At 47.1% G+C, this 25851-nt stretch overlaps 1 protein-coding gene across 10 annotated transcripts in view; it reads left to right on the forward strand.

Moving 5' to 3' along the window:
- NMNAT2 (nicotinamide nucleotide adenylyltransferase 2) overlaps positions 1-23891 on the forward strand; it is a 193037-nt gene extending 169146 nt beyond the window's left edge. For all 10 annotated transcript variants that reach the window (XM_072733219.1, XM_072733221.1, XM_072733220.1 and 7 more), the window contains 4 exons: positions 2944-3020; positions 16906-17007; positions 17163-17230; positions 19574-23891. In XM_072733219.1, coding sequence (XP_072589320.1) covers positions 2944-3020; positions 16906-17007; positions 17163-17230; positions 19574-19676 — 350 coding nt within the window. In that variant the 3' untranslated portion in view covers positions 19677-23891. The remainder of the gene's footprint in view (positions 1-2943; positions 3021-16905; positions 17008-17162; positions 17231-19573) is intronic.
- The last annotated feature ends 1960 nt before the right edge of the window (positions 23892-25851 follow it).

Raw genomic sequence — 25851 nt, forward strand, 5'->3', positions numbered from 1 at the left:
CTCCTCAGTCCTGAGGTGTTCTGCCCAAACGCCCCAAGGGCAAGGAAGAGAGCAAAGCCTTACTTACACTCTCACTCCCTGCCCTTCCACACCTGGCCCCGAGCGGCCTTCCCCGGGAAGTCTTCTTGACCAGCCAGGCTCAGAGCCATCGTCAGACCTTTAACTGTGTTCAGTGTCTATTCCTCTTGTTCCTTGTCCCAGAAAGCATGTGCTGTGGCAAGCTTCAGCGTGACCCTGTTTCCCTTCCCGGCCCCCAGGGCCAGTGTGTTGGCCGCAGCTGCCTGGAGCTCCCCGGCCTGCAGAGAGGCGCGCAGATGAGCGCTTGCACAGTGTGCTTCAGGCCAGCACCCTCAGGGTCCCTTATCTTACTGCCGCCTTGCACCGGGCAGAGCTAGCCTTACCCCATCTTGCTCTTCTTTCCAAGAAGGGAAAGCTGGGAGGCTCCAGATGTTAGGACAGATTCGTGGCCTGGGGGTCTGGTGTGGTAGGGGTGGCCTTGGAGGGCAAGGGGAGCTGCAAAGGGCCCTGGGGTCTGGGCTTCACAGACCCGGGATTCCTGGGAGGGGATTGTGGTTGGGGCCCCACCGATTCGGCCTCCTGGCTCCAGATCCCTACATAGGGGTGAACGATGGGGAGGGAGGCCGAAGGGAGCTGCCCTGCTTCCAGACTGCTGTGCCGGAAGGCCCTCTGGCTCACGAGAAAGAAAAAGCCATTTCCTCCCAGCTCAGTTAGCCTCTAAGGTTCGGTTTCCATGTCCTTAAGCCCCTGACTGCTCCTGGAGGCTGCTCCAGACTCAAGGCTTTGCGGGCTGGAAAGGCCTGCGTTGGGCTCCTGCGATAAACCAGGAGGAACCGCTGCTGCCCTCCAGCGGCCACGCGTGGCATCCCAAGCTCTGCTATGGGGCCTGGGGTCTGTGACCAATGCATCTGTTCTGGTCCTGCAAGAAAAGGTGGAGACCTCACTTTTTAGCTTTCTGTGCTTTGGCTTTAAAAAAAAAAAAACAAACCCCAACCATGTACTCAAATGAGTTTCTGGCTTGGGAATAGAAAAGAGATTTATTTTCATGGCTGTAGAGCAAAGCTTTCTCAACTGTGGACCATAGACATCTGGAAATAAATAGTTCTGTGATGTGGGGGGAGCCATGTGCCTTGTAGGATGTTCAACAGCATTTCTGCCCTCCGAGTACCAGATCCCAGGAGCCCACCTCTCTCCCTGGTCTTGACAACTGAAAAATGTCTCCAGGCATTGTCAGGTCTAGATCATTCTGCCCCCGCCCCCCCCCCCCCCCATGAGACCCACTGACACAGAGAAAGCCAAGGGCCGCCACATCCTCTGGACAAGGCCACCCAACTGAAATCTTAGGCAGTCAGAACTCCAGAGCCTCGGCTTCTTTCTCTTTCTACAGAAAAAGAGCTCCAGAGCTCTGGGTGGTTCCAAGCAGGGGATGGGGAACAGTAGGATCCCAGGTATGGCCCAGTCTGGCTCCTCTCAGCCATATGAAGGCTAGTTCATCTCCACAGATGGGGAGTTGGGCCAGAAGGCCTGTGGCATAGCATGGAAGGAGGGAGACACCTCTTCCCCGTGCCCCCCCCCCTTCCCACTCCAAAAACAAAGGCCATGAGGTCCACCCAGGAGGCTCCTGGACAGCTTGCCTCCATGGCCTCTGTGGTCACTTGTCTGCTGTTCACTTATTCAGTAAGTCCCAAGCACCTACCATGTGCGGGTCACTCTGCCAGGCCCTGGGGATATAAAGATAAGTTAAGGTCCCCACACATAAGCAGATTGGGCTACGGGATGATGTGGAGGGAAGGGGAGGCTACAGGAATATTTTGTAGCTAAGACCCCAGGGCTCCATGGGGCTCCCTGAGGAAGGGCTGCCCTGAATGGAACAACAAGATGTTGGCACTGTCGTCAGCCCAGCAGCCTTCCTTCTCTGTGCCACCTGGAGACTCCTGCAGCAGGGACCAGGTCACTGTCTGAAAGTCCTTGTGAGGTCCCCGAGGAGCTGTGTGGTCTCAGGCAGGCAGGCCTAACAGCCATGTCTCCACGTCGGTGCAGGGTGGCAGTGGTTTCTGGAAGGCTCCGAGCAGGGCTGTCTCACACTTTCAGACAAGATGCCCACAGCCACGGCCTCTTGCCAGAGGGCCCAGGGTGCCTGGGAACCACACGCTGCACACTGAGTCACACCCAGGCAGAGGTCTTCCCCCACGTGGTTCTGAGAATCCTGGGATCCTTTTCTCCCCACTGCTCAGTTTTAATAAGTCAGTGAATTTGCTGCCTGTCGTGATGGGCCATGCTGGGACAATTCAGAGCAGGCTTCAGGAGGGAAGGAAAATAAGTGACAAGCAGGAAGCCCGCCTGGGAAGGAGGCGGGTGGGCTCAGCCTTGCTTCTCAAGCTGTTTGCTGAGGGCGGTGGCCCTGGAAAGGGAGGACATCTGATTAACTCAGTACCGCATGGGTACACTCGGTGTTCCCCCAATCCCCCATCGTGTCAGCATTTGTGATGAAGCCTGGATAATGCACAGCAGCATGGAAGCCAAACTCTGTTGACAATTAAGTTTGATGGGGAGCAAAAGAGAGAGCCCCTTAGATCTAAGACAAGTCACATAGCTGGCTCGGTCTCTCTTGGGATGACCAACCATCCTGGTTTAGCACTGAAGGACCCAGGCCCCCAGAAACCCCTCCGTACCAGGCAAGCCAAGACCCTCCCTGAATGATAGCTCCTCTCGCAAAGGGCAAGAGTGGTCTGTAAATGAGCCGGGGGCGTGGCGGGCAAAGGCTTCTTTACTTAAAGCACGCACCACAGTGCAGGGGAGCCTGGAAGAGCTGGGTGCTGGAACCCCAAGGGTTGGTGACTTCTGTATTAACAGGGGAAGGGCTGGGAGTTGCATGTTTTCCAGGTCTCCACTTACCCCTGTGCAATCTTTGCTCCCCCTCCTCAGAGCTGCGGATCTTGCTGCTGTGTGGCAGTGACCTGCTGGAATCCTTCTGCATCCCGGGGCTCTGGAACGAGGCGGATGTGAGTAGCAGGGTTACTGCAGCACCACACACAGCTGCCTTGGGAAGGATGGGGAGGGGGCACCTGGTTCCAGCCTTTGCTTTTTCCACGCCTCCCCTACTACCTCCCTCCCCAATCCGAGCATCCCATCTCGAGGAGCTCCCCAGAGGACGATCCATTCACATCACTATGGAAGAAAGTTCCCACCTATCCCAAGCTTTATCCCGGACTGCATTTTTGTACTCACTTTTGTATCTTGCTTCTGTAAAGCCCCTTGGAAGAAAGCAATCTGAGTCATGGAATACCTTCTCCAGGGAGTACTTGGAGTGTCTGTGTGTGGCAGTAAGTGGGGGAGGGAAGGATTTAAAAAAAGCCTTCGCCCTTTTGAGATTATGTGTGTTTTGTTTTCCTTTGATTCCTTTTGAAGAGGTAGTAAATACCACCCTAGAATTCCCTCAACAAGAAGAAAGAGGTCAGGAGGAGAGGCATTAATGGCAAAAGGTCAGTAGGATCCTTTGAGCAATTGACTGGGGAAGAGAAGGAAACAGGAAGTTAAACTTATACCACTTGGAAGCTCAATGTACATCTTTTGTTGCCAGATCTGATGTTGATGGTCTTAAATCAGCTAATTCCTAAGTTACTCACCTTTGGTCTGTACGTTGGCTCTTGCTCTTTCATTAATTCGTTCACTGGATAGCCTGAGTTTTGCTAGCTCCCAATTCCATACCCCTGTGCAAGTTGGATTCTCAAGGCAGCAATTCCAGATCTCGTGCTTTCTTTACTAACCTGCTGTGAGACCCCATGCAAACCACTCAACTCTCTGGGAATCAGATTTTTTTTCCAGTTTTATTGAGATATAATTGATATGTAACATGGTATTATTTTTTTTAAGATTTTATTTATTTATTCATGAGAGAGAGAGAGAGAGAGAGTGGCAGAGACACAAGGCAGAGGGAGAAACAGGCTCCATGCAGGGAGCCCGACGTGGGACTTGATCCTGGGCCGAAGGCGGCGCTAAACCGCTGGGCCACCAGGGCTGCCTGTAACGTGGTATTAGTTTAAGGTGTAGAATGCAATGATTTGAGATGTGTATATATTGCAAAATGTTATCAGAGTAAGTTTAACATCACTTCACATAGTACATCTTGGTTGTGTTTTTAAAAATCCATACCATGTTACCTAACACATTCTGACATTTGAAAAAATAGGCAGTATTAGGTGGCAAGACGTATGCATATGAAATTTTTTCGTGTACATACATGTATTTCTCTGAAGAGGGAGAGAAGACCTTCAGGATCAGATTCCAGCTTCCAGGTCCATTCCAACACAGCTCATGACAAAAATCTATCTTGACCTTCAGTTTTTCCCATCTCTAAAATGGGTGTAATAATAGTACCTGCCTCATAGGATTTGAGGAAAATGAAATGAGATTGTGTACGTGAAGTGCCCAGCCTAGTGCTGCACACACAGTTACATACAACAAATGTTCCTAAGGGAATTTACCTAAACTAACTCATAGACGTACACGCAGATATTCCAGGTGAAGGGTGTGAGTGCTAACGCGCTGTGGGAGGACCAGGAGGGCAGGGAGAGTTTCTCCGCAGATGAATTATACTGTGTAAGCCTTTCATCACCACCCCTGGACCATTTCTTGCGGGTGAAATTCTAAACCTCCTTTCAGTTCTGGATGAAGTGACTTAATTAACTTTCACTTTCCTCTCTACTTCACAAGGTGCTGTGAAAGTAAACAGTACTGTACCCAAAGTTGTGTACAAGATCTCAGCAGAGCTCTTTCGAGAAGCTAGGGAAATCAGGGAGTGGAGGGCAGCTGTGGGAGGGCACATCCCTTGGGGAGGCCCGGATGTCCTGGAGGGATGAAGTCAGCACCTGGGGCAGCAGCCTGAAGGGCCGCCTACAAGAGCAGGGAATCTCTGGAGCCCCCTCTCAGGGGCACACCTCCCGCTCTGTGGAGCCTGGAATTTCTAGCATGGGGACCCTGGAAGCACAGCCAGTCCTTCTCTGTTCCTCCCAGTTAGATTGCTGACCTCAGGTCCTCTGACTTCTTTCCAAAATGGTCTCTCTTGCTGTTGGCAGATCTGACATTTGAAGACCAAGAAAAGGAGACCCAGGTCTCTCCTCTTCCCTTTGGGCTCTGGTGTTGACATGACATGTTGGTTAAGACAAAAAAAAAAAAAAAATAGAGAAACCAAAAGCTGTTGATTAACTGGGAATGTAGCCATGAAGGTGGAGTGAGACCCTCACTTATTCAGCTATGTTCCCCCTTGGTTGGTGACTCTGAAGATCCAGAGCACCCAGCCCGGCTGCGCCCAGAGAGCACAACGAGAGGGCCAACAGGAACCCACATCCCTCCTGCCTGGCTGGTACAAATCCCAATCCACAGCACAGGCAGCAGGGACTTGGGTGAAGTAGACACTCAAAGCTCACGCCAAAAGGCTTTCTGGAGCCTAGAGCTCTACCTCCCCATCCCTTCTCACTCAACTGCTCTGTCCCCTAACTTAACCCACAGCCAATCTGTGGAGTCCTTAGAATTGTGGCACCTGAGGCAGAGGGGGGAAATAATCAAGGAGCTGTTTCCTTACATAATGAGTGTGAATCTCAACCCACAAAAGAGGTGTGCTAGAAATATCACCTTTGATTTATTTAAGTCAAATTAAAATTCAAGTCCAGATCTATTCCACAGGGATGATGGGAAGTTAGTCTCAGTTATTGTATTACTGATTAGCAGAACCTGAAAGGCTTCCGTCGGCCCTGAACACGAACATTTGTTCATCAGGGTCCCCACGGACGCCTTCCCTGTCTGGACGTTCGTGGCCACTTGCGGGGCTCCTGGCCCAGTCTGGAAGCCCAGCGCGGGGCCCCACCCACCAATGATCATCAGGACCCATTTTCTTCTGAGGGTTTGCCCCTGGGAGGTTTTGCTCTAGGAGGGAGGAGAGATCTGGTTTTCAGAGATCCCTAGGTTCCTTCTAGTGTGGAAATGGGGGGAGGGGGGGAATGGGGGTGGGGAGAACGCAGAACCTCTTCTTTCTGTTCTAAGGGTATCTTTCTATTTTCTTTCATCCTCGGGATATCTAGAGAAATCTCTTCTGTGAGTTTATAGCCACTGACTGTAAAACATTGATTACTGCCCTGCGAATTAGAGACTAGGGTCTTCTGGTACAGGGTCTGGTTCTCTGCTAGAAATAGGGTTGGGCTGGGCAGAGGGGGATGTAGTTAGTTAGTAACTACTAACTAGTAATTCAATGGCTTATTCCACAGTCCCTGTTTGAGGATGGTTGGATCTCAGGGTCTAGAAAAGGAAGGCCTTACTTTAATAACTTTGTATGGAGTGAGTCCTGCTTATTCTACTAGAAAATTCTACCCTCTGGAGTTTGCCTGGAAGGGGTCCATTTTAGGGTTTTTAGTTCCTATCCATGAGATTACCAGGGACAAGGCATACGGACCTACGCTGGGTTTCTTCATTACCTTGTGTCCCAAGTGATACTTGTTGCCACAGACCTCTGTTTGGTGACCAGGAGCCCAAACCCCTGAATCTGCCCATGACTTGGGGACAGGAGGTGGGGAGAAGAACCAAGCTTCTTGGGAAGGCCACAGGCCCTGGCTCCACATCCTAGCCTCCTATGTTCTTCAGAATTCTCAGGATTCTGGAGGAAGGAGAGAAGCCACTAGTTCAGACAGATCTGGGGAGAAATAGGAGTCTCTCCACCCTTCTGTAAAGAAAGCTCAAAGCAGGCTGTGGAGCAGCTTTGTTCTCCAGCTGGGCTGGGAAGCAGCTGAGCTGGTCTGTTCCACAGCAGGATGCCAAGGCTTCCTTCAGCACAGTCACAAATTCTCCGCTGAGTCGCTCTAGCTCTTTCTATTGGGATTCCTGAAGGGGTGCTCTCCATCCAGCAGTCTAATCACACAGTCAAAGGAACAACCCCACCTCCTAACACATCCCTTGGGCATTTCCTATTAGGCACAAAGATCCATTAGCCCACAGTAAATTCTGACCTCCTCTGACCAATGACACACCCTTCCCCTTACATTCCAGGGGCAGAAAATTCCATACATATCCATCAAGTTTCTCTCCATGGAATACAAAAGAGCTGCTTGTGCAGCCTGGCAGTTGGCTTTTTCATTCTTGATTCCTTAGAGAATTCAAGATCCAGGCTCCTGGGCTAACCTTGGAGATCAACCCCCAGGGACACCTCTATACCCCCCCCCCCCCCCCACACACAGCCCTTCCCATCCCTGGGTTTCTATTACAGAGTTAGTCTCCCTAGGGGACCTGATCTTTGCTGTGCTGCATCATCCTGGCACCAGCACGAAGGCAGGTATCCAAGCAAGGACCAGCATTTGTGGGAAGGCAAGGCCAAGGAATAAAGGGTCAGCCAGAGACACACATTTGTGAAGCAGGAAGCTGTTACATTCACTCTCCTCCCCCAAATAAAATCAGTTGTCTAGGGCTCTTGTGCTGTCAGCTGCTGTGTCCATCCGCTGCTTTGTCCATTATAAAAGAAGGCAGTCTGGCAAATTAATTCTGATCCAAGCATTCTTTCCTTCAATCAATATTTCTTCTTCTTTTTTTTTAAGGATTTTATTTATTTATTCATGAGAGACACACACAGAGAGAGAGGCAGAGACACAGGCAGAGGGAGAAGCAGGCTCCATGCAAGGATCCTGATGCGGGACTCGATCCCGGGACTCCAGGATCATGCGCTGAGCCGAAGGCAGACACTCAACGGCTGAGCCACCCAGGCATCCCTCAATCAATATTTCAACTTAACACATATTATTAGAGCCCAGGGTGAATATAGGCATGTTACTTGTCCTTAGAGCACTTGCGATCTAAAAAGCATCTTTTTTATTATATTCATTTTTTATACTGCATGAAATAAAGTTGTAAAAAGTTTAGAAGAGTTCCTGAAACTATAAGCACTCAATAAATGTTGGCTGTTATTCATCTATTGGTTTTAAAACATTCACTGAGTACCTACCAAGGGCCAGACATTGTTCTGGGGCTGAATGAGCAGAGAAAACAAAATAGACAAAGCTTCTTACTATGTGCACTTTACTTTCTAGATAATAAATACTTTGATATTTCTTGTGGATCAGCTCAGTTAACCCCTAGCACACTCCTGTGAAGTGGAAGTCACACAAGTCTTCTGATTCCTAATCCATAAAAGACATGAGAAGAATGAGAATGATGATAGATAGATGATGATGATGATAGATCATCCTGAGCTTGATGATGATGATAGATCATCCTGAGCAAGGAGCCTGATGTGGGGCTCAATCCCAGGACCCAGGATAGGTAGATGATAGATAGATAGATAGATAGATAGATAGATAGATAGATAGATAGATGATAGATAGATAGATAATAGATATTTCATTGAAGGCTGCAAGAGGGAAGCACTTGAGCTGGGCTTTGAGTAATGGGCAGGATTGGGTTAAGCGGGTGGAAAGAGATGGGCTTTTTGAGTTGAGAGAAGGCTGTAAAAGATCTAATGGTGGGGACAAGAGCTACTGGGAGATGGTTCTGGCTGGTTGAAATAGAAGGTTTAGCTTGGTCTTTATTTGAGAAGGTTTTGACTTTTCAGCCAACAGACAAAAATCATTAAGTTTAATGATTAAAGGTATTAGCTGTTTTCAAATGGTATTTGCATTTTAAATGAGCAAGGGTCAATAATTAACCCAAAGGAAAGAAAATCTGAAGGTGGAACTTTAGGCACCTGAGATGGGCCAGTAAGGAAATTGTTTTTTCTTTTTCTTTCTTTTTGTACTTCTTGAAACCCAGCATTCCATAGGCTGGCTCTAATTGGCTGGATCCCACAGTTTTCCAGCCAACCAGCCATGGGCTAACTGCTTCCTACATCCACCAGCTATGGGAAAACAACCAAAGAAAATAAACAGAGGAGAAGTCAGGGGCCCTAGCCACTCCAGAAGAAATCCCAGGGCGCTAGGACTCATAGAGCAAAGACAAACATTTGGTCTTTCAGGCTCAGATGGTTTTTATCAGACAGTCCAGCCCCAGCCAGGAAGCCCCATGGACACTTCCACCCCGGGGATTAGGCCTCCACACTGATAAAACCAATGTCGGATTTACAGACTCTAGGGAAGGAGGCTTAGCTCCTATCATGGAAGATTCTGGTTCTCGTGTGAAAGATACTATTGGTTTGGTTTACAAGCTTTCGACTTGAGTCTGGAATCTCTTGCCTTCCCACACCCCCAAATTGGAAGTGAGAATGGGGATAATTTCCTCTGGGAAACCCCTCTGAAGGAACACTCATTTATTAGCACTTAAGAGAGCCATTCTGGAAATGCCTTCCCACTTTCTCATCTCTGATCATACTAACCTCTGCCCTTCTTTCCCCCCAGAGAGGAACAGAGGCCACAACAAGGGTGGAGGATTCTTTACTGAAATAGGTGGGGCCTATTTCACCCCCCACCCCCCCAACCCACAGTGTGGCTTCTACTGGACACCTTGCATCTTTTGCAACCCAGATGGAAGGATACAAAATTTTATACTCCAGGGGGCGATGTAGAGTAACGAACGGAGGAAGCTCATGATAAATCTCCCCCGGGGGGGAGAAAAAAACAAGATAGAATATATTTTCAAACCAAAAAAGTTTCAAGTCACTAAAATGTGAGTCTTAAGAAATGGATCTAAGAAGTTTGATGTAGCAGACAGAGCCTTTAAAGCTGATCAGAGCGGGTTCAAATCCACTAACTAGAACTATATCTCACTGAGTCTTGATTTCCCCATTTATGAATGGAGAACTGAGGCACATATTTCAGAAGACCATTGTTGTGAGGATTCAGTGTAATACTCAGTAAAGCTCCAGGACTGTGCGTGGCACAGAACAGATACCTTCATACATGTTTCTTTCCCTCCTTACTGATGGTCCCTTGTCCATCTGTCAACACCCTCATCTGGAGAAGAAACACAGGTGAGCCCAAGTCACCCAGGTGCTACACCTGGAGAAGAGGGCACTGTCTGGGGGAGATGGTCAGGATTCTGAATCCTGATTTCAGAATGATTCTACAGAGGATCTAACCAGTTAGGCTCGCCTGACTAAATCCATGTAAATTGGATCCTTTTGTCAATGGAAGTCAAACCTTCTGTTTAAAACATTTTAATTTTTTTTTTAATTTATTTATAATAGTCACAGAGAGAGAGAGAGAGAGAGGCAGAGACACAGGCAGAGGGAGAAGCAGGCTCCAAGCACCGGAAGCCTGATGTGGGATTCGATCCTGGGTCTCCAGGATCGTGCCCCGGGCCAAAGGCAGGCGCCAAACCGCTGCGCCACCCAGGGATCCCCCTGTTTAAAACATTTTAATGACCTCTGTTTGCAATTGGAATGAAACTCCATCTCTGATCTGGTCCTTGTCTACTTTTCCTACTTCTCTGTGCTTCAGTCCTACCTATTTTGTTTTGCTTTGCACTGTTTTGGTTTTTAAATTGTTTTTCTTACCTCAGGGCCTTTGCACTAGCTGTGGCCTAACTAGGAGTGCTCTTACCCCAGATATTTCTATGCCTGACCCCTTCTTGTCATTTTAGTTTTAACTTAAAGGTCGTTTCGTTTTATATTCAGTCTTGTACTTAATTCCACCTCATGTTTTCTTATTTACATGTTCGTTTATGGTTGCTCCCTACTGGGAAGGTAAGCTGTATGAGTACACTAGATTTGGCTGTCTTATCTGGCAACACCAGGAGAGTGCCCCATTTACCATATACATGCCATAAAAGTTTGCAGAATGAAAGAATGAAAGAGTACCTGAGTGTAGCTTGGTTGGAGGAGGTTAGCCCATAGGAGACTTTTAGTCCACCATGAGGTGTGGCCCACACTTTTACCAGTTACCCGTAAGATATTAGCCACTACAAGATATTAGCCACTTAATAGTAACCTACTGTTATCCTTCATAGCAATAGATACACTTGAAATAATCAATCATTTGTTTACTGCCTCCTACTAGGTAGGGATTGATCCAAGAGATGAAGCCATGTCTGTCTTGCTCAACTCTCTCTCCCTGGTACCCAGGGAAGAACTTGGCTAAGAGCCAACCCAAAAGCATCCCCAACCCAAAGCATCCCCCAAATCCAACACTGCAGATCTTGAAATTCAGCCTCCCAGAGGGATGATGATCATAACTCCACATTCCTTCCAGATTTGCCGCCTCGGTCCTCATGAATGTTCTCTCTCCCAAGGCCAAGTTGCTTCCTGCCCCAACATGTCTCATATCCTTCCTTCAGATTCCCCACATTTGGGGAACCAGAGTCCACCCGCTCCCACTTCCTCTCCCCATCCCCACCCCTGCCTCCCCTGGGGAGCCTTTGACCAGAGGATGAAAAGATATGATCAAAACGCTGTGCCTGTGAGCAGGAAGTTGGAACAGGATGAATGTCACAGACCCCCACCTCAGACATCACAGGCCAGAGCTCAACTGGGAGGGAGTCCCGTTGTATGCTGGGGGAGGGGAGCGGAGAAGACTGTACTCTGATCCTGCTAACTGCCTGGCAGTATGGGCTCACATTGGTCAGCATCAGGAAAGGGATTTGCCAAGCAAGACAGCTCTGCTACCTTGGCTACTCACCCACCTCCCCACTGCTGAGGCAAGACCTGCGGAGAACTCTTTGTAAACAGGCAGGTGGAATAAGCTGGAATAACAGCTCCGTGCCAGGGGCCTGAGCACAATCCTGCAGGCTCATGGGTAAGGAGAGCCTGAGCAACCCCGTGTTTCCTCTGTTTTCAAATGTCCACCCCAACCACCCCTACTCTCCAGGGCAAAGGGTGACATCCTCGTCCTCGTTTTTGCTGGAATCTTCAGAGGTGTTTGTTGCACGAGTATCTCATTTTCACCACCTCCCAAACCAAGCCAGAGAATTAGCAGCTTAGGCAACTGCCAATGTGATTTATAGCAACAATTTCTCAGAGGTTGGTGCACATTAGAAGGATTATGGAGCTTTGTAAAGCTCCTAAACAGCCCATCCTAAACATGTTGGATCAAAATCCCTGAGGTGAGGTCTGGGGGATCTACTTTTGTCACTGGTTTTAAAGCTCCCCCAGATGCTTCTGCTCACCAATCAGATCAAGTCTGGGAACCTGCAAGTGTAGGCTCACCCTTACTTGTATAGGACCTGAGAGTCTATCTTTTGAGTAACTTCTTTGGGCCTCCTAGAGCTCCCATTAAGTACTGTGGGCTCCTCGCCAGGTCCTGAGACAGGGAGAGTTTATCGGCTAATGCCTCAAAGACAGCTGTCAGACAAGACTCTGCAGGAATCTACTTATTGAACAGCTCCTATTAAGCACATATGAGGTGCCAGGGCCTTTTCCCCTAGGGACACAGTGACGAACAAAACACACAATGCTCTCTGCCCTCATGGAGGTTACCTTTATAGAAGAGGGACAAAGAGACAAAAATCAGGTTGAACAAGGAAGATATATAAAGTGTTAGATGGACATAAAGGCTAGCAAGGAGCATAAAATCCAGGAAGGGGCGGGAACTGTGCAGGTGTGGCTAACGTGTGGGTCTGTGTGCGTGGTGCCAAAAGATGAAATAGCCTGGTCTCACTGAGAAGATGATATTTAAGTAAAGACTTTTGAGCCAAGGAGCAGCACAATCTATTTTAATACTATTGATCTGTCTGTTGGGAATAGACTGAAAAAAGCAAGAGAAAAACAAGAAGACCAGAGCAATCCAAGTGAGAGCTGATGGGACTGAATTCATTTTCTGTTGCTGTAGACTGGTGGCTGAAGGCCACACATACGGCGCCTGGGGCCCTCAGTCGGTTAAGGTTCTAACTCTTGGTTTCAGCTCAGGTCACAATCTCAAGGTTGTGAGATGGAGCCCTGTGTCAGGCTCCACGCTCAGCAAGGAGTTTGCTCAAGATTCTCTCTCTCTCCCTTTCCTTCACCTTCTGCCCCTCCCCCTCACTTGATCTCATTCTCTCTCTCTCTCAAATAAATAAATAAAATCTTTAAAAAACAAAGCAACACACTCACACACTGATTCTCTTATACCCTGGAAACCAGAGGTACAAAATAGGTTTCGCTGGGCAAAAACCAAGTTGTTGGCAAGGCCACTTTCCCTCCAGAGACTCCAGGAGAGGATCTGTCTTCACCTTCTCCAGCTTCTAGAGCTGCATTGCTTACCTTCCTTGGCTCATGACCCCTTCTTTCCATCTTCAAGGCCAACAGTGGAACATCTTCAAATGCCTCTCTGCTCTGTCTTTATGTCATTTTCTCTCTTCCGCGTTAAATGTTCCCCTGCCTCCCTCTTGTAAGGACACTTGTTACTACTCACCTAGATTATGTAGGATAATTTCAAGATCCTTAGCTTAATTCAAATCTGCATATACGTTGCCATATAAGATAACATTCACAAATTCTACAGATTAGGACCCAGTTATCTTTGGGGGCCAGTATTTAACCTACCAAAGTAGGCTTGGACCAGCAGAAACTTGATGGAAATGGCCAAAAATGAGCAGATTCTTGGATTTGTTTTGAAGGGGGAATCAAATGGGTTACCTTTTAGGTGGAATGTGGGATGTGAGAAGAAAAGAGGAATCAAGGAAAATGCCGAGGCTTTGACCTGAGCAGTTGTGAGGAGGGAGTTTCCATTTACTGAAATGAAAAAGACTATAGGAGAAGCATTTTAGGGATTTTAGGGATGTACAATGAGTGAGTGATTCACTGATTGATGTCAGAAGGTTCAGGGGCCCATGGACATTTTAGATTTGAGATGACCTCCTAAGTAGGCATATTGAAAAGTCTGCTGGATATATGAGTTTGAAGTTCAGGAGAGAAGTCTATGCCAGAGGTATTAATTTGGGAGCCTTTGGTATGCCTCTAAAGCTTTGCAATTGAATGAAATCATTAAGAGTGTGAGTATAGGTAGAAAGAAGTCCAAGGATTGAGGCCTGCAGGACACCAGTGGGTCAAGGTTAGGGACATGAGAAAGAATTAGCACAAGGAGACCAAAAATTATAGCTGCTAAGGTAGGAAGCAGTCAGGAGAGAATGGTCTCCAGGAGGCCAGGTGAAGAAGGAAACTGGGATTAGGGGTGACAGATTGTAGGTCCCTACATGAGATGGATATCTATGGGACCTATGGTACAGCAGCTCACCAATTTAGCACCTGGTACTTCTCCATACCCCGAAATGCACACCCACACAAATACCCTTTAGCATGAAAATCAAGCCTGGTGCCCTAGGGTCTGGGCAAAGGAGCAGAGAAGTTCTGCAGTCTCTGACCCAAACTCCTGTGGACAGGCAGCTTGGATGTGATTAAGTTGTATGTCTTGTCGTGTAGACCCTGTCTCCTGTGCTCCATCTGAGGTTCTCAGGGGGCAAGTCTGTCACCTGTTTCTGGAAAAAGAAAACATCTTAAGCAGCAAAGTCTCCCAACTGCTTGCCACCCACTGAGCCACCTGGCACTGTTATTGATTGCTCAGATCATTAGTTCCTGAGTGGGAAGCAGCAGCTGCACAGTGTCACCCATAGGGTGACTTACCCCATGAGGCTGGACTCCAACAATGGCTGGAACTGTTGTTTTCATGCTTTCAATGAAAATGCTCACTTTAAATAGTCCTATTATTTTCTTCATCGCTTATGGAACATCTACCAAGTTCTCAAAATCAAATTGAAGTCGGATCCTACGTGATGCCATGTACACCAGGTATCTTGAGTCATTTAGAAAGGCAGTTGAGGAATGTCCACATATACCAACTTGGATGGATCCCCTCCCCTCTTCTCCCCTTCCCACTCCTCTCCCTTCCCCTTCCTCTCCTCATCTCTCCTCCCTTCTCTTTTCTCTTTCTCTGCCCTACCACTTCCCCTGGAGTTTTAAGCAGTACTTAGACCCCTGGTCCTCAAGCTGGTTGCATATTGGAATCACCTGGGAAATTTTAAAAACTATGATACCTAGGTCCCATTCTCAGAGATTTGGTTTAACTGCTCTTGGGCAGGAGCTGGACTTCGAGAGTGTTGAAAGATCCTTGGATGATTCTGATGTGCAGCCAAATTTGAGAACCAGTGCCTGAGGTTACCTTCTGAGTAGTGAATACCAGTGTAATATTCCCAATGCAAAAAGCTGTGGAGGAGGAGGTGGATCTACCTCCAACTTCTTGTCCCGCCTCTCCCTAACATTCCTGGTTTATAGGGTAAATGCTTGGTGCCAGTTTCCCATCTGAACACTACCAATAGATGCCTGTGCTGTATAATGTTCTGTATCTTCCAAACAGCATGATCCAGTGGAGGCTCTGATATATATATATATTTTTTTATAGGCTCTGATATTCTATACCTAGCTTCTAACTTCTCTCCACAACTTCCCTCCCAGGGCACCTTCAACCAGTTTTTTGTGTCAGCAATATCAGAGTTCCAGCTGCAACTAGCTCCAGTTATAAGCAATGGGAGAAGTAGGGTAAAGGTGATGGAAATACCCAAGGGCATGTGTACACATGCACGGGTGCACACATACATACATACTCGAACATGATCAATGAATCAGACTGAGGAGTGGAATTCTGCTTAGGTAGAAATTGTCCGATAGAGAAGAAGTGGACACAGTGCTCCATAGTGTCTGTTTTTGTGGTACTTATTCGAAGGAAAAATTTGGGCCGCTTGCCACCACAGCAGGTCTTGCACAATGAACTGTGCTCCTTAGAAGCAACTTGTCTCCCCCCTCCTTTCTCTCCCCATCCAGGATCCTTAATTGGCAAGATCTAAACGGCAATATGCCCGGGCTAGATCCAAGTCTATTAAATGCCATAAATTTCAGGTTTTTTGAAAATAAAAATTGGCACAAGTTTCCAGAAAGCAACTTGGTATTATGTCTTAGGAGTTTGAAATATGTTCAGTTTAAATCCTTTCATCTAATTATTTTACTTCTTATCCTAAGGAAACAAGCAGAGATGTGGTAAAAGATTTATATATAAAGATCTTCAACCAAATGTTATGTATACTTGCAAAAAATTACTTCCTCAGAAGTAACTCTACACATGCTGTAATACAAGATTGGTTTAATATATCATATATATCATAGTACAGACAATGAAATAATCAGACTGTTAAAACTTAATTTTTTCAAATAATTTTTAACAATGTGAAAAAATGTTCGCAATTTCATGCTAAGTAAAAAATACAGATAAAATAACATTTTTGTGTAGAGAAGGAAACACTGGAGAGGAATACACGATGTTCAGAGTAGTTGTCCAGGTCGTGTGGTTGTGATAGATTTTTTTCTCCTGAATTTCCAGAGCTTGTACTGTGTCTATAACCAGAAAAAAATCATTTTATTTTTAATGAAAAGTCTTCATTTCTCATTATGGCAGCAAGCATAATAAATAAAGAGGCTGATCTCAGAAGTGACCTCATAGCAATCTTCTTCCCATCACTGCCCATGCTCACACAGGCATTCCAAGCCCTTCCATGCTCCTCATGACCCTTGAGTCCCCAACAGCTTTGGCATGGGTGACCCTTTCTCAGTTGCGTGGCTGAGAGCTGGGGGTACGCTTGCTGGGCAGTGGGACCTGTGTCACCTGTGAGGGCGTCTACCGTGTAAAGACTATGTGTCATTCCTATTACTTTTCAGCATAATGAACTCAGCAGGAGCCTCAGGAATTGGAGAGCTCTTGCCCAGACATGCAAGAGCACATTGATTCATTCGGTCTAGAGGTATTTATTAAGCATCTTCTGTTGTGCCAGGCAAAGTTCCCACTCATTCCACTAACACTGTTACAGGTTGTTACTTGAAAGAGCTGACTGGTAGGGTTGAGAAGGCAAGCGTAGCACCAGAGCTCGGGGTTCCATGTGGAAGATCATTCTACCTGCTAAGTGGCTGCTCAGTAGGGGTTGGAGTCATGGTCTCACCAAAGGACACTCTCTCTGGTATTTCAGATGGAGGTGATCGTGGGGGACTTTGGGATTGTGGTGGTGCCCCGGGATGCAGCTGACACAGACCGAATCATGAATCACTCCTCAATACTCCGCAAATACAAAGTGAGTCCTCCACCTCCTTGCTGCTCTAGCTGTATGGTGTGTTCCTTCTCCCAGGGGCCTGCGGGGGCAGGGGGATGGTGTGCTGGTGGAGTGAGGGCACCCGAAGAGTTTCAGTGTGAGGGGCGGGCAATCTACTTTCTCTGCTCTGTCCCCAGAATAACATTATGGTGGTGAAGGATGACATCAACCATCCCATGTCTGTTGTCAGCTCAACCAAGAGCAGGTACGTTTGACAAACTGCCAGAGGAACAAACCTTGGTCAAATGGGCTTACAAGTTTTAATACAACTTTCCTCAGTTCCAGCTGACCCCTACATTTGCTTACACCTGCTGCCTGGTATTCAGCCTTCTTTGGGGACTTTATGTATTTGTCCCTAGTCATTTACATGTTTTGGGTTTTTTTTTTTAGAGAGAGAGAGCGAGCACACACACGAGCAGTGGGGGAGGTGCAAAGGGAGAGCACAGAGAGAGAATCTTAAGCAGGTTCCACACACAGCACAAAGCCCAACATGGGGCTCGATCTCACCATCCTGAGATCATGACCTGAGTCCAAACCAAGTCAGACCCTCAACCGACTGAGCCCCCCAGGCACTCCCTCAGTCATTTACTTTTAAGGGGGGGGCGGGTGTCATTAGCTAGTTTTAGTTGGTTTGCAGGAGGAAGAGGATGTTTTTAATTTGAGACTCTTTAGTTTGAAGTGTTTATAAAATACTGTATTAATAAGAGTACAAGCTAAGCTGCCATAACAAAAAGAGCCCAAATAGTCACAATTTAAATAAGAGAAATGTTTACTTCCCTCTTACTGAAGTCAAAAGAGATTGAATCTCTGACCTCCTCAACATGAAGCCCCTGTCTGTTGGTCCACAGCTCCTTTCATGACTGCTGGAAAGGGCAGGAGCTTGTCTTTAAAAAAGTGACTCAAAGTTGTACACATAGCTTCCCCCTACATCCTACCAGTTCAGCCCCAGTCACAAGGCCATACCTTGCTTTAAGGAGCCTGGGAAATGGACTTTATGTGCCCAGCTTAAACTCAGGAGGTTCTATTAAATAGAAGAAGGAGAGAATGGATGCTAGGGGCCAGATAACAGTCTCCACCATAAACCCCAAATGGAACTGTCCAGTAGAATGGTGACATATATGAATATAGAGCTCTGGAACTGGAATAGAAGTGACAGCCATGAGCACAGAAATGTAAGTTACGTTAAGAGTGTGGCTGAGCTCATGGGGAAAGTCAATAAGAAGGGCAGCATTTAAAAGAAGGCTAAGGAGCCTAAGGCTAAGGAGCAGTGCTGGCCCAAGAACCAAGGCAGGAGAGGCACAAAGATGTACATCACTGTCATCTCTGTCACATATTTCAGAGAAATGAGATGGGTCCAGATTTTTAAAGATCCAGTGGACTTCTTCCCTGGAAGGTGATTATGTATTAAAAGAGTAGCATCAAACTGTGTGGTGAGAGTTGAAACCCAATGACAATGGCCAATGAGGGGAGAGGAGAGGGATTTGATTCCAAACATGGCTGCACAACAAAATTACCCCACAAACGTACACAAGCACACAAATTCCTGTGTCTTCTTCAATCCTACCAAATTGGCATCTGTGGTTGGATGAGCCTAGGAATCTGCTTCCTGGGTGATTCTGATCAAGTTGGGATTGGCGTTTGGAAACCATGGGTACAGACCACTTTTTCAAGAAGCTTCCCTATGAGCTGTGCAGGGAGACACTTAGGGACCTCGTGTGCTTGCGAGATCAGGAGAGTGTATGCACTGAAGAGGCAGCGAGCCAGCCTCTGAAGAGGTCTCACAGGGCAGGGCTCACATGCCTTGTCGAATCTACATTTCTGGAAGAGTATGTGCATTTTTTACAAATAGCTCCTTGGGGCCTGACATTCCCAAGACTATCATAGGAGCAGAGAATGGGAAGCAGCCAGACCGCAGCTAGAGGACAACTATGAAGAAGCCGAAGCTCATCCATCACTGGATCCCTTTCGTACCTGGAGGTACCCTCCTCCACAGCCACCGGGGCTTGTGAGAAGCTCCTCAGAAGAGGTCACCTTCTTCTCTGTCAGGGTTCCAGTAGGAAGGAAGAGAAGTGGTCAATCAGGAGATGCATGTTCATGAGACCGCGATGCAGAGAAACACGAAGGAATGAAATAGGAGTAGCTAACCCATTTAAATACCTACTGTGTGTTTGGGCTCTTCTAAAGGCTCTTTGCATGACTCGTTTCATCCTTTTATGTTTTTAAAAATCCTTTCCATAAGTGAAGGAGATTGGCCCACATATTACCCTCATCTTACGGAGGAGGAAACGAACAGATGGGCTTCGATAACCTGCCAGGGGCGCCCGTGCGAGGAAATGGCAGAGCCAGGATGGAAAGGAATCCCCGGGGTCGGGGCGCAGTTCTGGGGCCAGCGAGCTTCTGCCCATAGGGGAATCTATGCAGCCTTTCTGCAGCCTAAGCAGAGGCAGGGGCCGGGGTGGCGGGTAAACCCCCTCCCTGAAAGCGAGGGCCAGGCCCTTGAGCCTGGGTCAGGGAGGGGGTCAGCTGAGCCCCGTCTCTTCCCATCCAGGCTGGCCCTGCAGCACGGGGACGGCCACGTGGTGGACTACCTGTCCCAGCCGGTCATCGACTACATCCTCAAGAGCCAGCTGTACATCAACGCCTCGGGCTAGCAGCCACCCGGCCCTCGGCTCCACTCTCCCCTCGTCCTCCGCCGACACACTGGCCCCTCCAGTCTCTGTCCCCTGGTTCTTCTCCTGCCTCTCTGTGTCTCCACTCCTCGTCTTGACTGTTCTCCCCACCTGCTGACTCAACCCTCCACAGTGTGGGGTCCTGCAGAGAACCACAGCATACCCTACTCAGCTGTCATCTTCGGACAGACTCCCCTCTGGTCTCCGGGTTGGGGGTGGGTGAGGGAATAGGGGTGGGAGTTGGGGGAAGTGCAGTCCCTGGAGACGTGCTGGTGTCTGTCCCCAGCATGCTCTAGAGAGCGGCTCCGGTGCCCGTCCTCCCAGCATGCTCTGGGGAGGCGGCTCTGGCTCTCGCCTTCCCAGCATGCCCTTTACCATGAAGGGCTATGTTTCTTTCTTTTCTTTTTCTTTTTTTTTTTTTCCTTTCTTCTCTTGCGTTTTGGTTTGGTTTTGTTTGGTTGGTGTTGGTGTTGTTCACTCCTCATAGAATTTGGATGAAACCCGTGTCCATGGTTCTTTATGTTTGTAGTCTTGATGCGCTCCTGTGGTGTGAACTTCCCTTTGGGTAGGATACCATGGCCAGCCTCAGCGCTCAGCACCTGCGTGACAGCCACACAGTAAGGAAGGCCAGGCCGCCTCCACCTGCCCACTCACACCCCACACTCCCCTCTCCCCCAACACACACAGCATTGCGGGCCAGGCTCAGGACTGAGGCCTTCAGGTTCCAAACCCTGGGAGGCAAGTCTGGGAATAGTAGGATTTCGCAGAAGAATTTGCATCCATTTCCTTAGGTTCAGAAGACCATTTTCCCGATGCTCCGGGCCTGTGATCACACAGAGCCAGTCCACCCTCATATCCTGGTGGCATCTGTACGGTTCCTCCTTTGGGCTGTGAGTGATGGCACAGTTTGTTCTCTGCCAGCCCAGCGTGTCCAAGAAACCTTCAGGTCTCTACCTAAGCCCTTGGAGGTCATACCTAGCCACATTCCTGCATCTGAGAAGAATTGCATAGTCGAGGCCAAATCCTAATAATGCAGCCATTTCTGAAATAAAATATGCTAGGGATTCACTCAACCCTAGAGATCCTTGCTAATTGGAATTATCTCTTGCCTGTGTGGCTGGGAGATTTTTCTGTCATGATGTAAGTCAAGGATGACCAAGAGCGCCTTGTTGCTCTAATGGGAATTGATGGTCCTTACCCATTCTCACTGCGGTGATGCAGGTGGCACCTGAGGTCAGTTTCTTCTGGAAACACAGTACCTCGGTCTTGTTTCTGGAGCTGATCCTATCTCCTCCAGAGCCCAGAAACCACAGTCATCGTCTGGGGAAGTCCGTCTGGCAGGGGAGTGGGTTCACAGAGCAGAGGTCATGGCAGGCAGGGCATTAAGAGCCACTAAATTGTTTCACCCTTTTTGTAATTTCTTACCTTCCTCTGCTGCTCCTGGAAATGGTTTTGACAAACTGTTCTAGCTGTTCTGGTCTCAGTCATGCTCCGTTTTGAGAGCCAAAAGGAAATTGTTCTCTTATGCTCTGTCTCTCTCATCTAGTCCCTGGCTCTTGGGTTTCCAGTTGTCTTCACAGAATGGGTCCCCGAGCAACAGGATACTTTTATGAAAATCTAGTACCAGTTATGGCCCAGGATGGGGGTGGTGGTGAGATCTGACATCAGGGACATCATTCTTCAGCACATATTTCATGTCTGTGACAGTCTTCCATAGCCTCCAGGAAAGGGAACTGGATTCAACAGAAGAGCATGTCAGAGTAGCAACCAGAAGAGTGTTATTCCTTTTGGATTATGGAAATAATCTCCAGAGGAGGGAATGAAGATCCTATTTTTGGTTCTCAGTGTTTGATTAAGGATGGTGAAATCATAAATGAAAAAAGAAACAAAGCTTCAGAGATTAGTTGATTCAACATTCTCCTTTAAAAGATAAAGGAGCTGAGGTCCACTGGATTAAATGGCTGGTCTAAGGTCACACAGCAAGTGTAGAGCCTGACAAAAGGATATTGTTTCCCTGACCCTTAAGGCTTCATACCACATGGTCTCTATCCCCTGGTTCCTCGTGACACTGACCACGTAACGTGTGGTTTCCACTCTTTTCAGCCTTTACCTGGCATCTGTCTTTTAAATTATGTCTCATCCAGCTGCTCCTATATAGGGCATTGCATATGCGAGTCCGAGGGGTGGGTGTGATTGGGAGAAAGGCCAGAGTCAGGTTTTCCTCAGAAATCAAGAGATCTCAACAGCTTAGAGGAAATCCCAAATGGTGACCCTCTGAATCCAAGAAAGGATGCTTTATGGAAGGCTAGGAAAGACCTCGAATGCACGAGATGACACCTGGAGAGAGAGAGACAGACAGAAGAGTCTTTATCTGGGCAAAACACTCCCAGGCCAAGAAAGGAAACCAGGGAACCGGATTCCTTCGGGAATGTGACATTGTGAAGGATGTGAAGTTTATCTGTGATTACAGTTTATTATGAGGATCTACACGAGCAGATCTGAGAGAACCCAGACATGTTTTGTCTGTTTGGTGTCCCCTGTTACTCTGCTGGGCTCTGTGTTCATGCCACACGTAGTCCACAACCCATGAGGGGGAGCCAGGTTGGCTGTATACAGTCGGTGTGAGGGTGGGGAGGGACAGGAAGAAAAGGAACAGGGGCAGTAGAAGATGTCTGGAATGAAATGGGGGCAGATCTTATCTTGGTGGATCTCCAGGATTGTATTAAAATTGCTTTTCTTTAATACAAGAAAAAGCAAATTTGGGGAGAACTGTCCATTCCCCAAACTGTGCCATTCTTCACTTGCTAGGGGGAGGTCAGAGCCCCTCTCTCATGCCCCAGGCAGGACATTGTGGCTGTGATCCTGCAGAGGTTAGCACTGAGACAATTCAGAGTTTGAAGTGGTGCCCCAGGTGCCATGAGGATGACCTCTAGGTTCTCACTCCCCCCCCCCCCCCCCCCCCGTGGGATCCCATTCTTCCTCCAAATGGCAACTCAAGGCTGGCATGGTTCAGAGACTGGGAGAAAGGCATGGGCTGCAATGATGACGTTAACAGAGGTCAGGAGCCTCACTTCCTGCCTACCGATGTAAAACATCCACTCTTCAGAAAGTGGCTGATGTGAGTAAGAAGAGGCAGGAAGGAGGGAAACCTTTTGTGCCAATGACTCTCTCCTCAAGGAGTGGCCCTCTGGGGAGCTCTGTGCTGCTCCATGGTACCTCATTCACCGTCCCCTACCCCCAGGCAGTCTCTGGGGCCTTCTGGCTTTCATTTTCCTTGAATGTACATAGGAACAGGGGAGGAAAGTCTCTTAACTGAAGTGCCTGAAACCCAGAGCTAGAGCTTCTAGAGACCCTCTTTGTCCCATCTCTGCTTGGCCCACCTTCCCCAGCGTGCACCAGTCTCATGCTTCAGATTCTCAGAAGGAATAGAAGAACTCACTGTTCTAATTAAGTAGAAAGTGAGACTTAGTAATCAGACAGCAGCAAGAGGCAGAGAATTACAGGGAGACATGACTGCATTTTAACAACCCAAATCTACTCTCCCAAACGGATATAAACACACACTTTATGGGATTCAGCGAGAGAAGCATGTTATTATATTTCATTTATCAAAAAGAGTACTGCAAAAATAAACCCATAGAGTATGAAAAGCTCAGGATCTCTCCCGAGGCTACTGCAGGAAGGCCAACAGGTGAGATGGAGAGGATGGAAACAGGGACTGATTTTGTAGCTCTTCCAATCAGGATACCTGTGGAGTAGCATGGTGGTGAAGGTGCGCATGCTCTCTGTCAGATTCATCCAGTCTACACCTTCCTAGAGCTGCCAGTGAACTCGATTCTTCATGTGGTTTCTTTGTCGTGTAAATTTGGGGTGTCCTATTAGCCTGTTCCAGTTACTTAGGAAGGAGCTACACTCTTTCCCTTCAGGTCCAGAACTCAGTTTGATCCAAACGGTCTCAAGGATTGGCATGGGGAGGGGGAAGCTTTTTTTTTGAATCCCTTTTGGTCACTGAATCTGCCATTTTAAGAGTAAGATTTGCTTTATGAAAATCAACCCATTAATAAAAACTACATTGAAGTTGCAACACCATTTCATAGTGAAATATTTTGAGTAAAATTTTGTTGCTAGGATAGTCATGGACAGAAGTTTTATCCGCAAAATGTTTGAATTACGTTAATAAATAAGACAATGCTACTAGTCTTGTGTCTTTGTCCAGGATCTTCTCTGCGAGTTGCAGAATGAATCACTTTTTTGTCATAGTCTTACTTGAGAGAAGCCAATGGTTGCAAAAATGTTCTTAAAGCAAGTGTGTGATATGAAAGTATACACAGCCACACCCGAGGACCAAAGGCAGGGAGGAATTATTAGCAAATTTGTAACTGTGCTTAAGAGTTTTCAATTAAAAAAAAAAAAAATCTTAGAACCGACCTAATCTTCACAATCTCCTATTGCTTAGCTTTGCCTCCCTAATGAAATTAGTTCCTTAGGAAGCAAACACATATTTGTAAGAACTAAATTTGTATCATTCACTTTTGGTATAAAAGATCTTAAGTAAGACAAATCATTAGACTCACAGTTTTGGCAGTATAAACAAGACAAAAATGAGTAATTTGCTAATTGCTCAGCTCTGCTCTCTTAGTTCTTATTTGTAGTTGTGGCATACACTGTGTGTTGGTAGACATCTAAATGGAGATTGTCATTAGCTAGTATTAGTCATGGTTCAGAAGGTAAAATAGCAATTCCCCTTTAGGCCCCTCATTTAGGGCTTAGCCCTAAATGCCCTGTTCGTCAGATTGTGCTTTTTTTTAAAAAAAAATCATTTTAGTTCTTACTGTGTGTTTTGTTGTTATTATGATTGGAATTAGCTTCGTGTGTGTCCATCTGGGTTTGGTGGCCCATCATAATGACACTTGATATGCCTTGTAAATTGATTACTTGTGTTTACATTTGCTATTTTGGCCACAAACCTAAACACTCTTTTTCTCTGTCCTAAGAGTATGTAATGTTGAAAGCTTGTTTAAAATTAGACATAAACACTGGTTTAATTTGCTAACTTACATTACCTTGTAAAATATATGTACTAACTATGAATTAACATACATGTACATACACATTTCTTCTCTTATGACCCATAAGTAGCTTCAGGTCTTGGAATTTCTTAGGAAGTCACATGCAGTCTGTAGTGTAAAGAAAGTAGGAGAAAAAAAAAAAATCTAATCTCTACTTTCCAGGTGGGAAAACTGAACCACAGCAAGAATCCACAATGCTCCCATGACCATGCAAAAACATTGAAAGAAGACATGATAAATATATCCCAGTCCTTGAGCCTCGTTCCAAACATTGGACATTACTGAGTGTCTTCTTCCCATTTTCTCTGGCCTCCCAAGAGTACTGACAAGAAACCACATCCTGGGATAAGATCAGAAATACATCTGCTAAGAAGCCATAACCTATGGACATTTTCATTCCTACCCCCCGCCCCGCCCCAAACAGAAATCCCTATGAGTCAAAGTAGACGATGATGTGCATCATAGCCTCCCAGCAGCACAATTAATCAGAAAGCTCTCAGGGGAGTAGTACAAGAGCATTTTCACTATCAATTAGAAATACTGATGAGAACCCTTAACTTGGCAGGATCAGGGCAAGACTGGTTACAGAGGCTAAGTCCTGAGTAGGCTCTCTCTCAGCCACATGGCTCTACTCTCTTCTTAGGGATAATTTTGTCAGGTCCTCGGGAATGAGGGAATCATGTCTATACCAAGGAAGTCACATGAGTCACTTTTCCACTTCCCATCTCCATTCAGAGATTATCTCCCATTTGTCAGGGAAGACATTCTATGACCTTCTTAACAATTTATTCACTGAGGAATCCTTTTATGACTGCATGTTATTAGGTAATAGAACCCCTCACCAAGTTCCCCCGAACACGTACTGTCTAATCTCGTACTTGGCAGAGACAGGCGCCGATCACTAGTAATGCATTCTCCTCCTTCATTGTGTAGGACTGTCACTGAGACATGGCTCCTACCAAGGGCCTCTATTTCCCAGACCCCTTGAAGTCAGAGTGGTCATAAAACCAGGTTCTGGACCATTGAACATGAAAGAAAGTGACGTGCATCTATCTCCTCCCAGGGTTGGCCCCCAAAAACCTTCCAGG

This window comes from Vulpes vulpes, chromosome 13, assembly GCF_048418805.1.
Source record: "Vulpes vulpes isolate BD-2025 chromosome 13, VulVul3, whole genome shotgun sequence".
In the NCBI taxonomy this organism is placed as follows: domain Eukaryota; kingdom Metazoa; phylum Chordata; class Mammalia; order Carnivora; family Canidae; genus Vulpes; species Vulpes vulpes.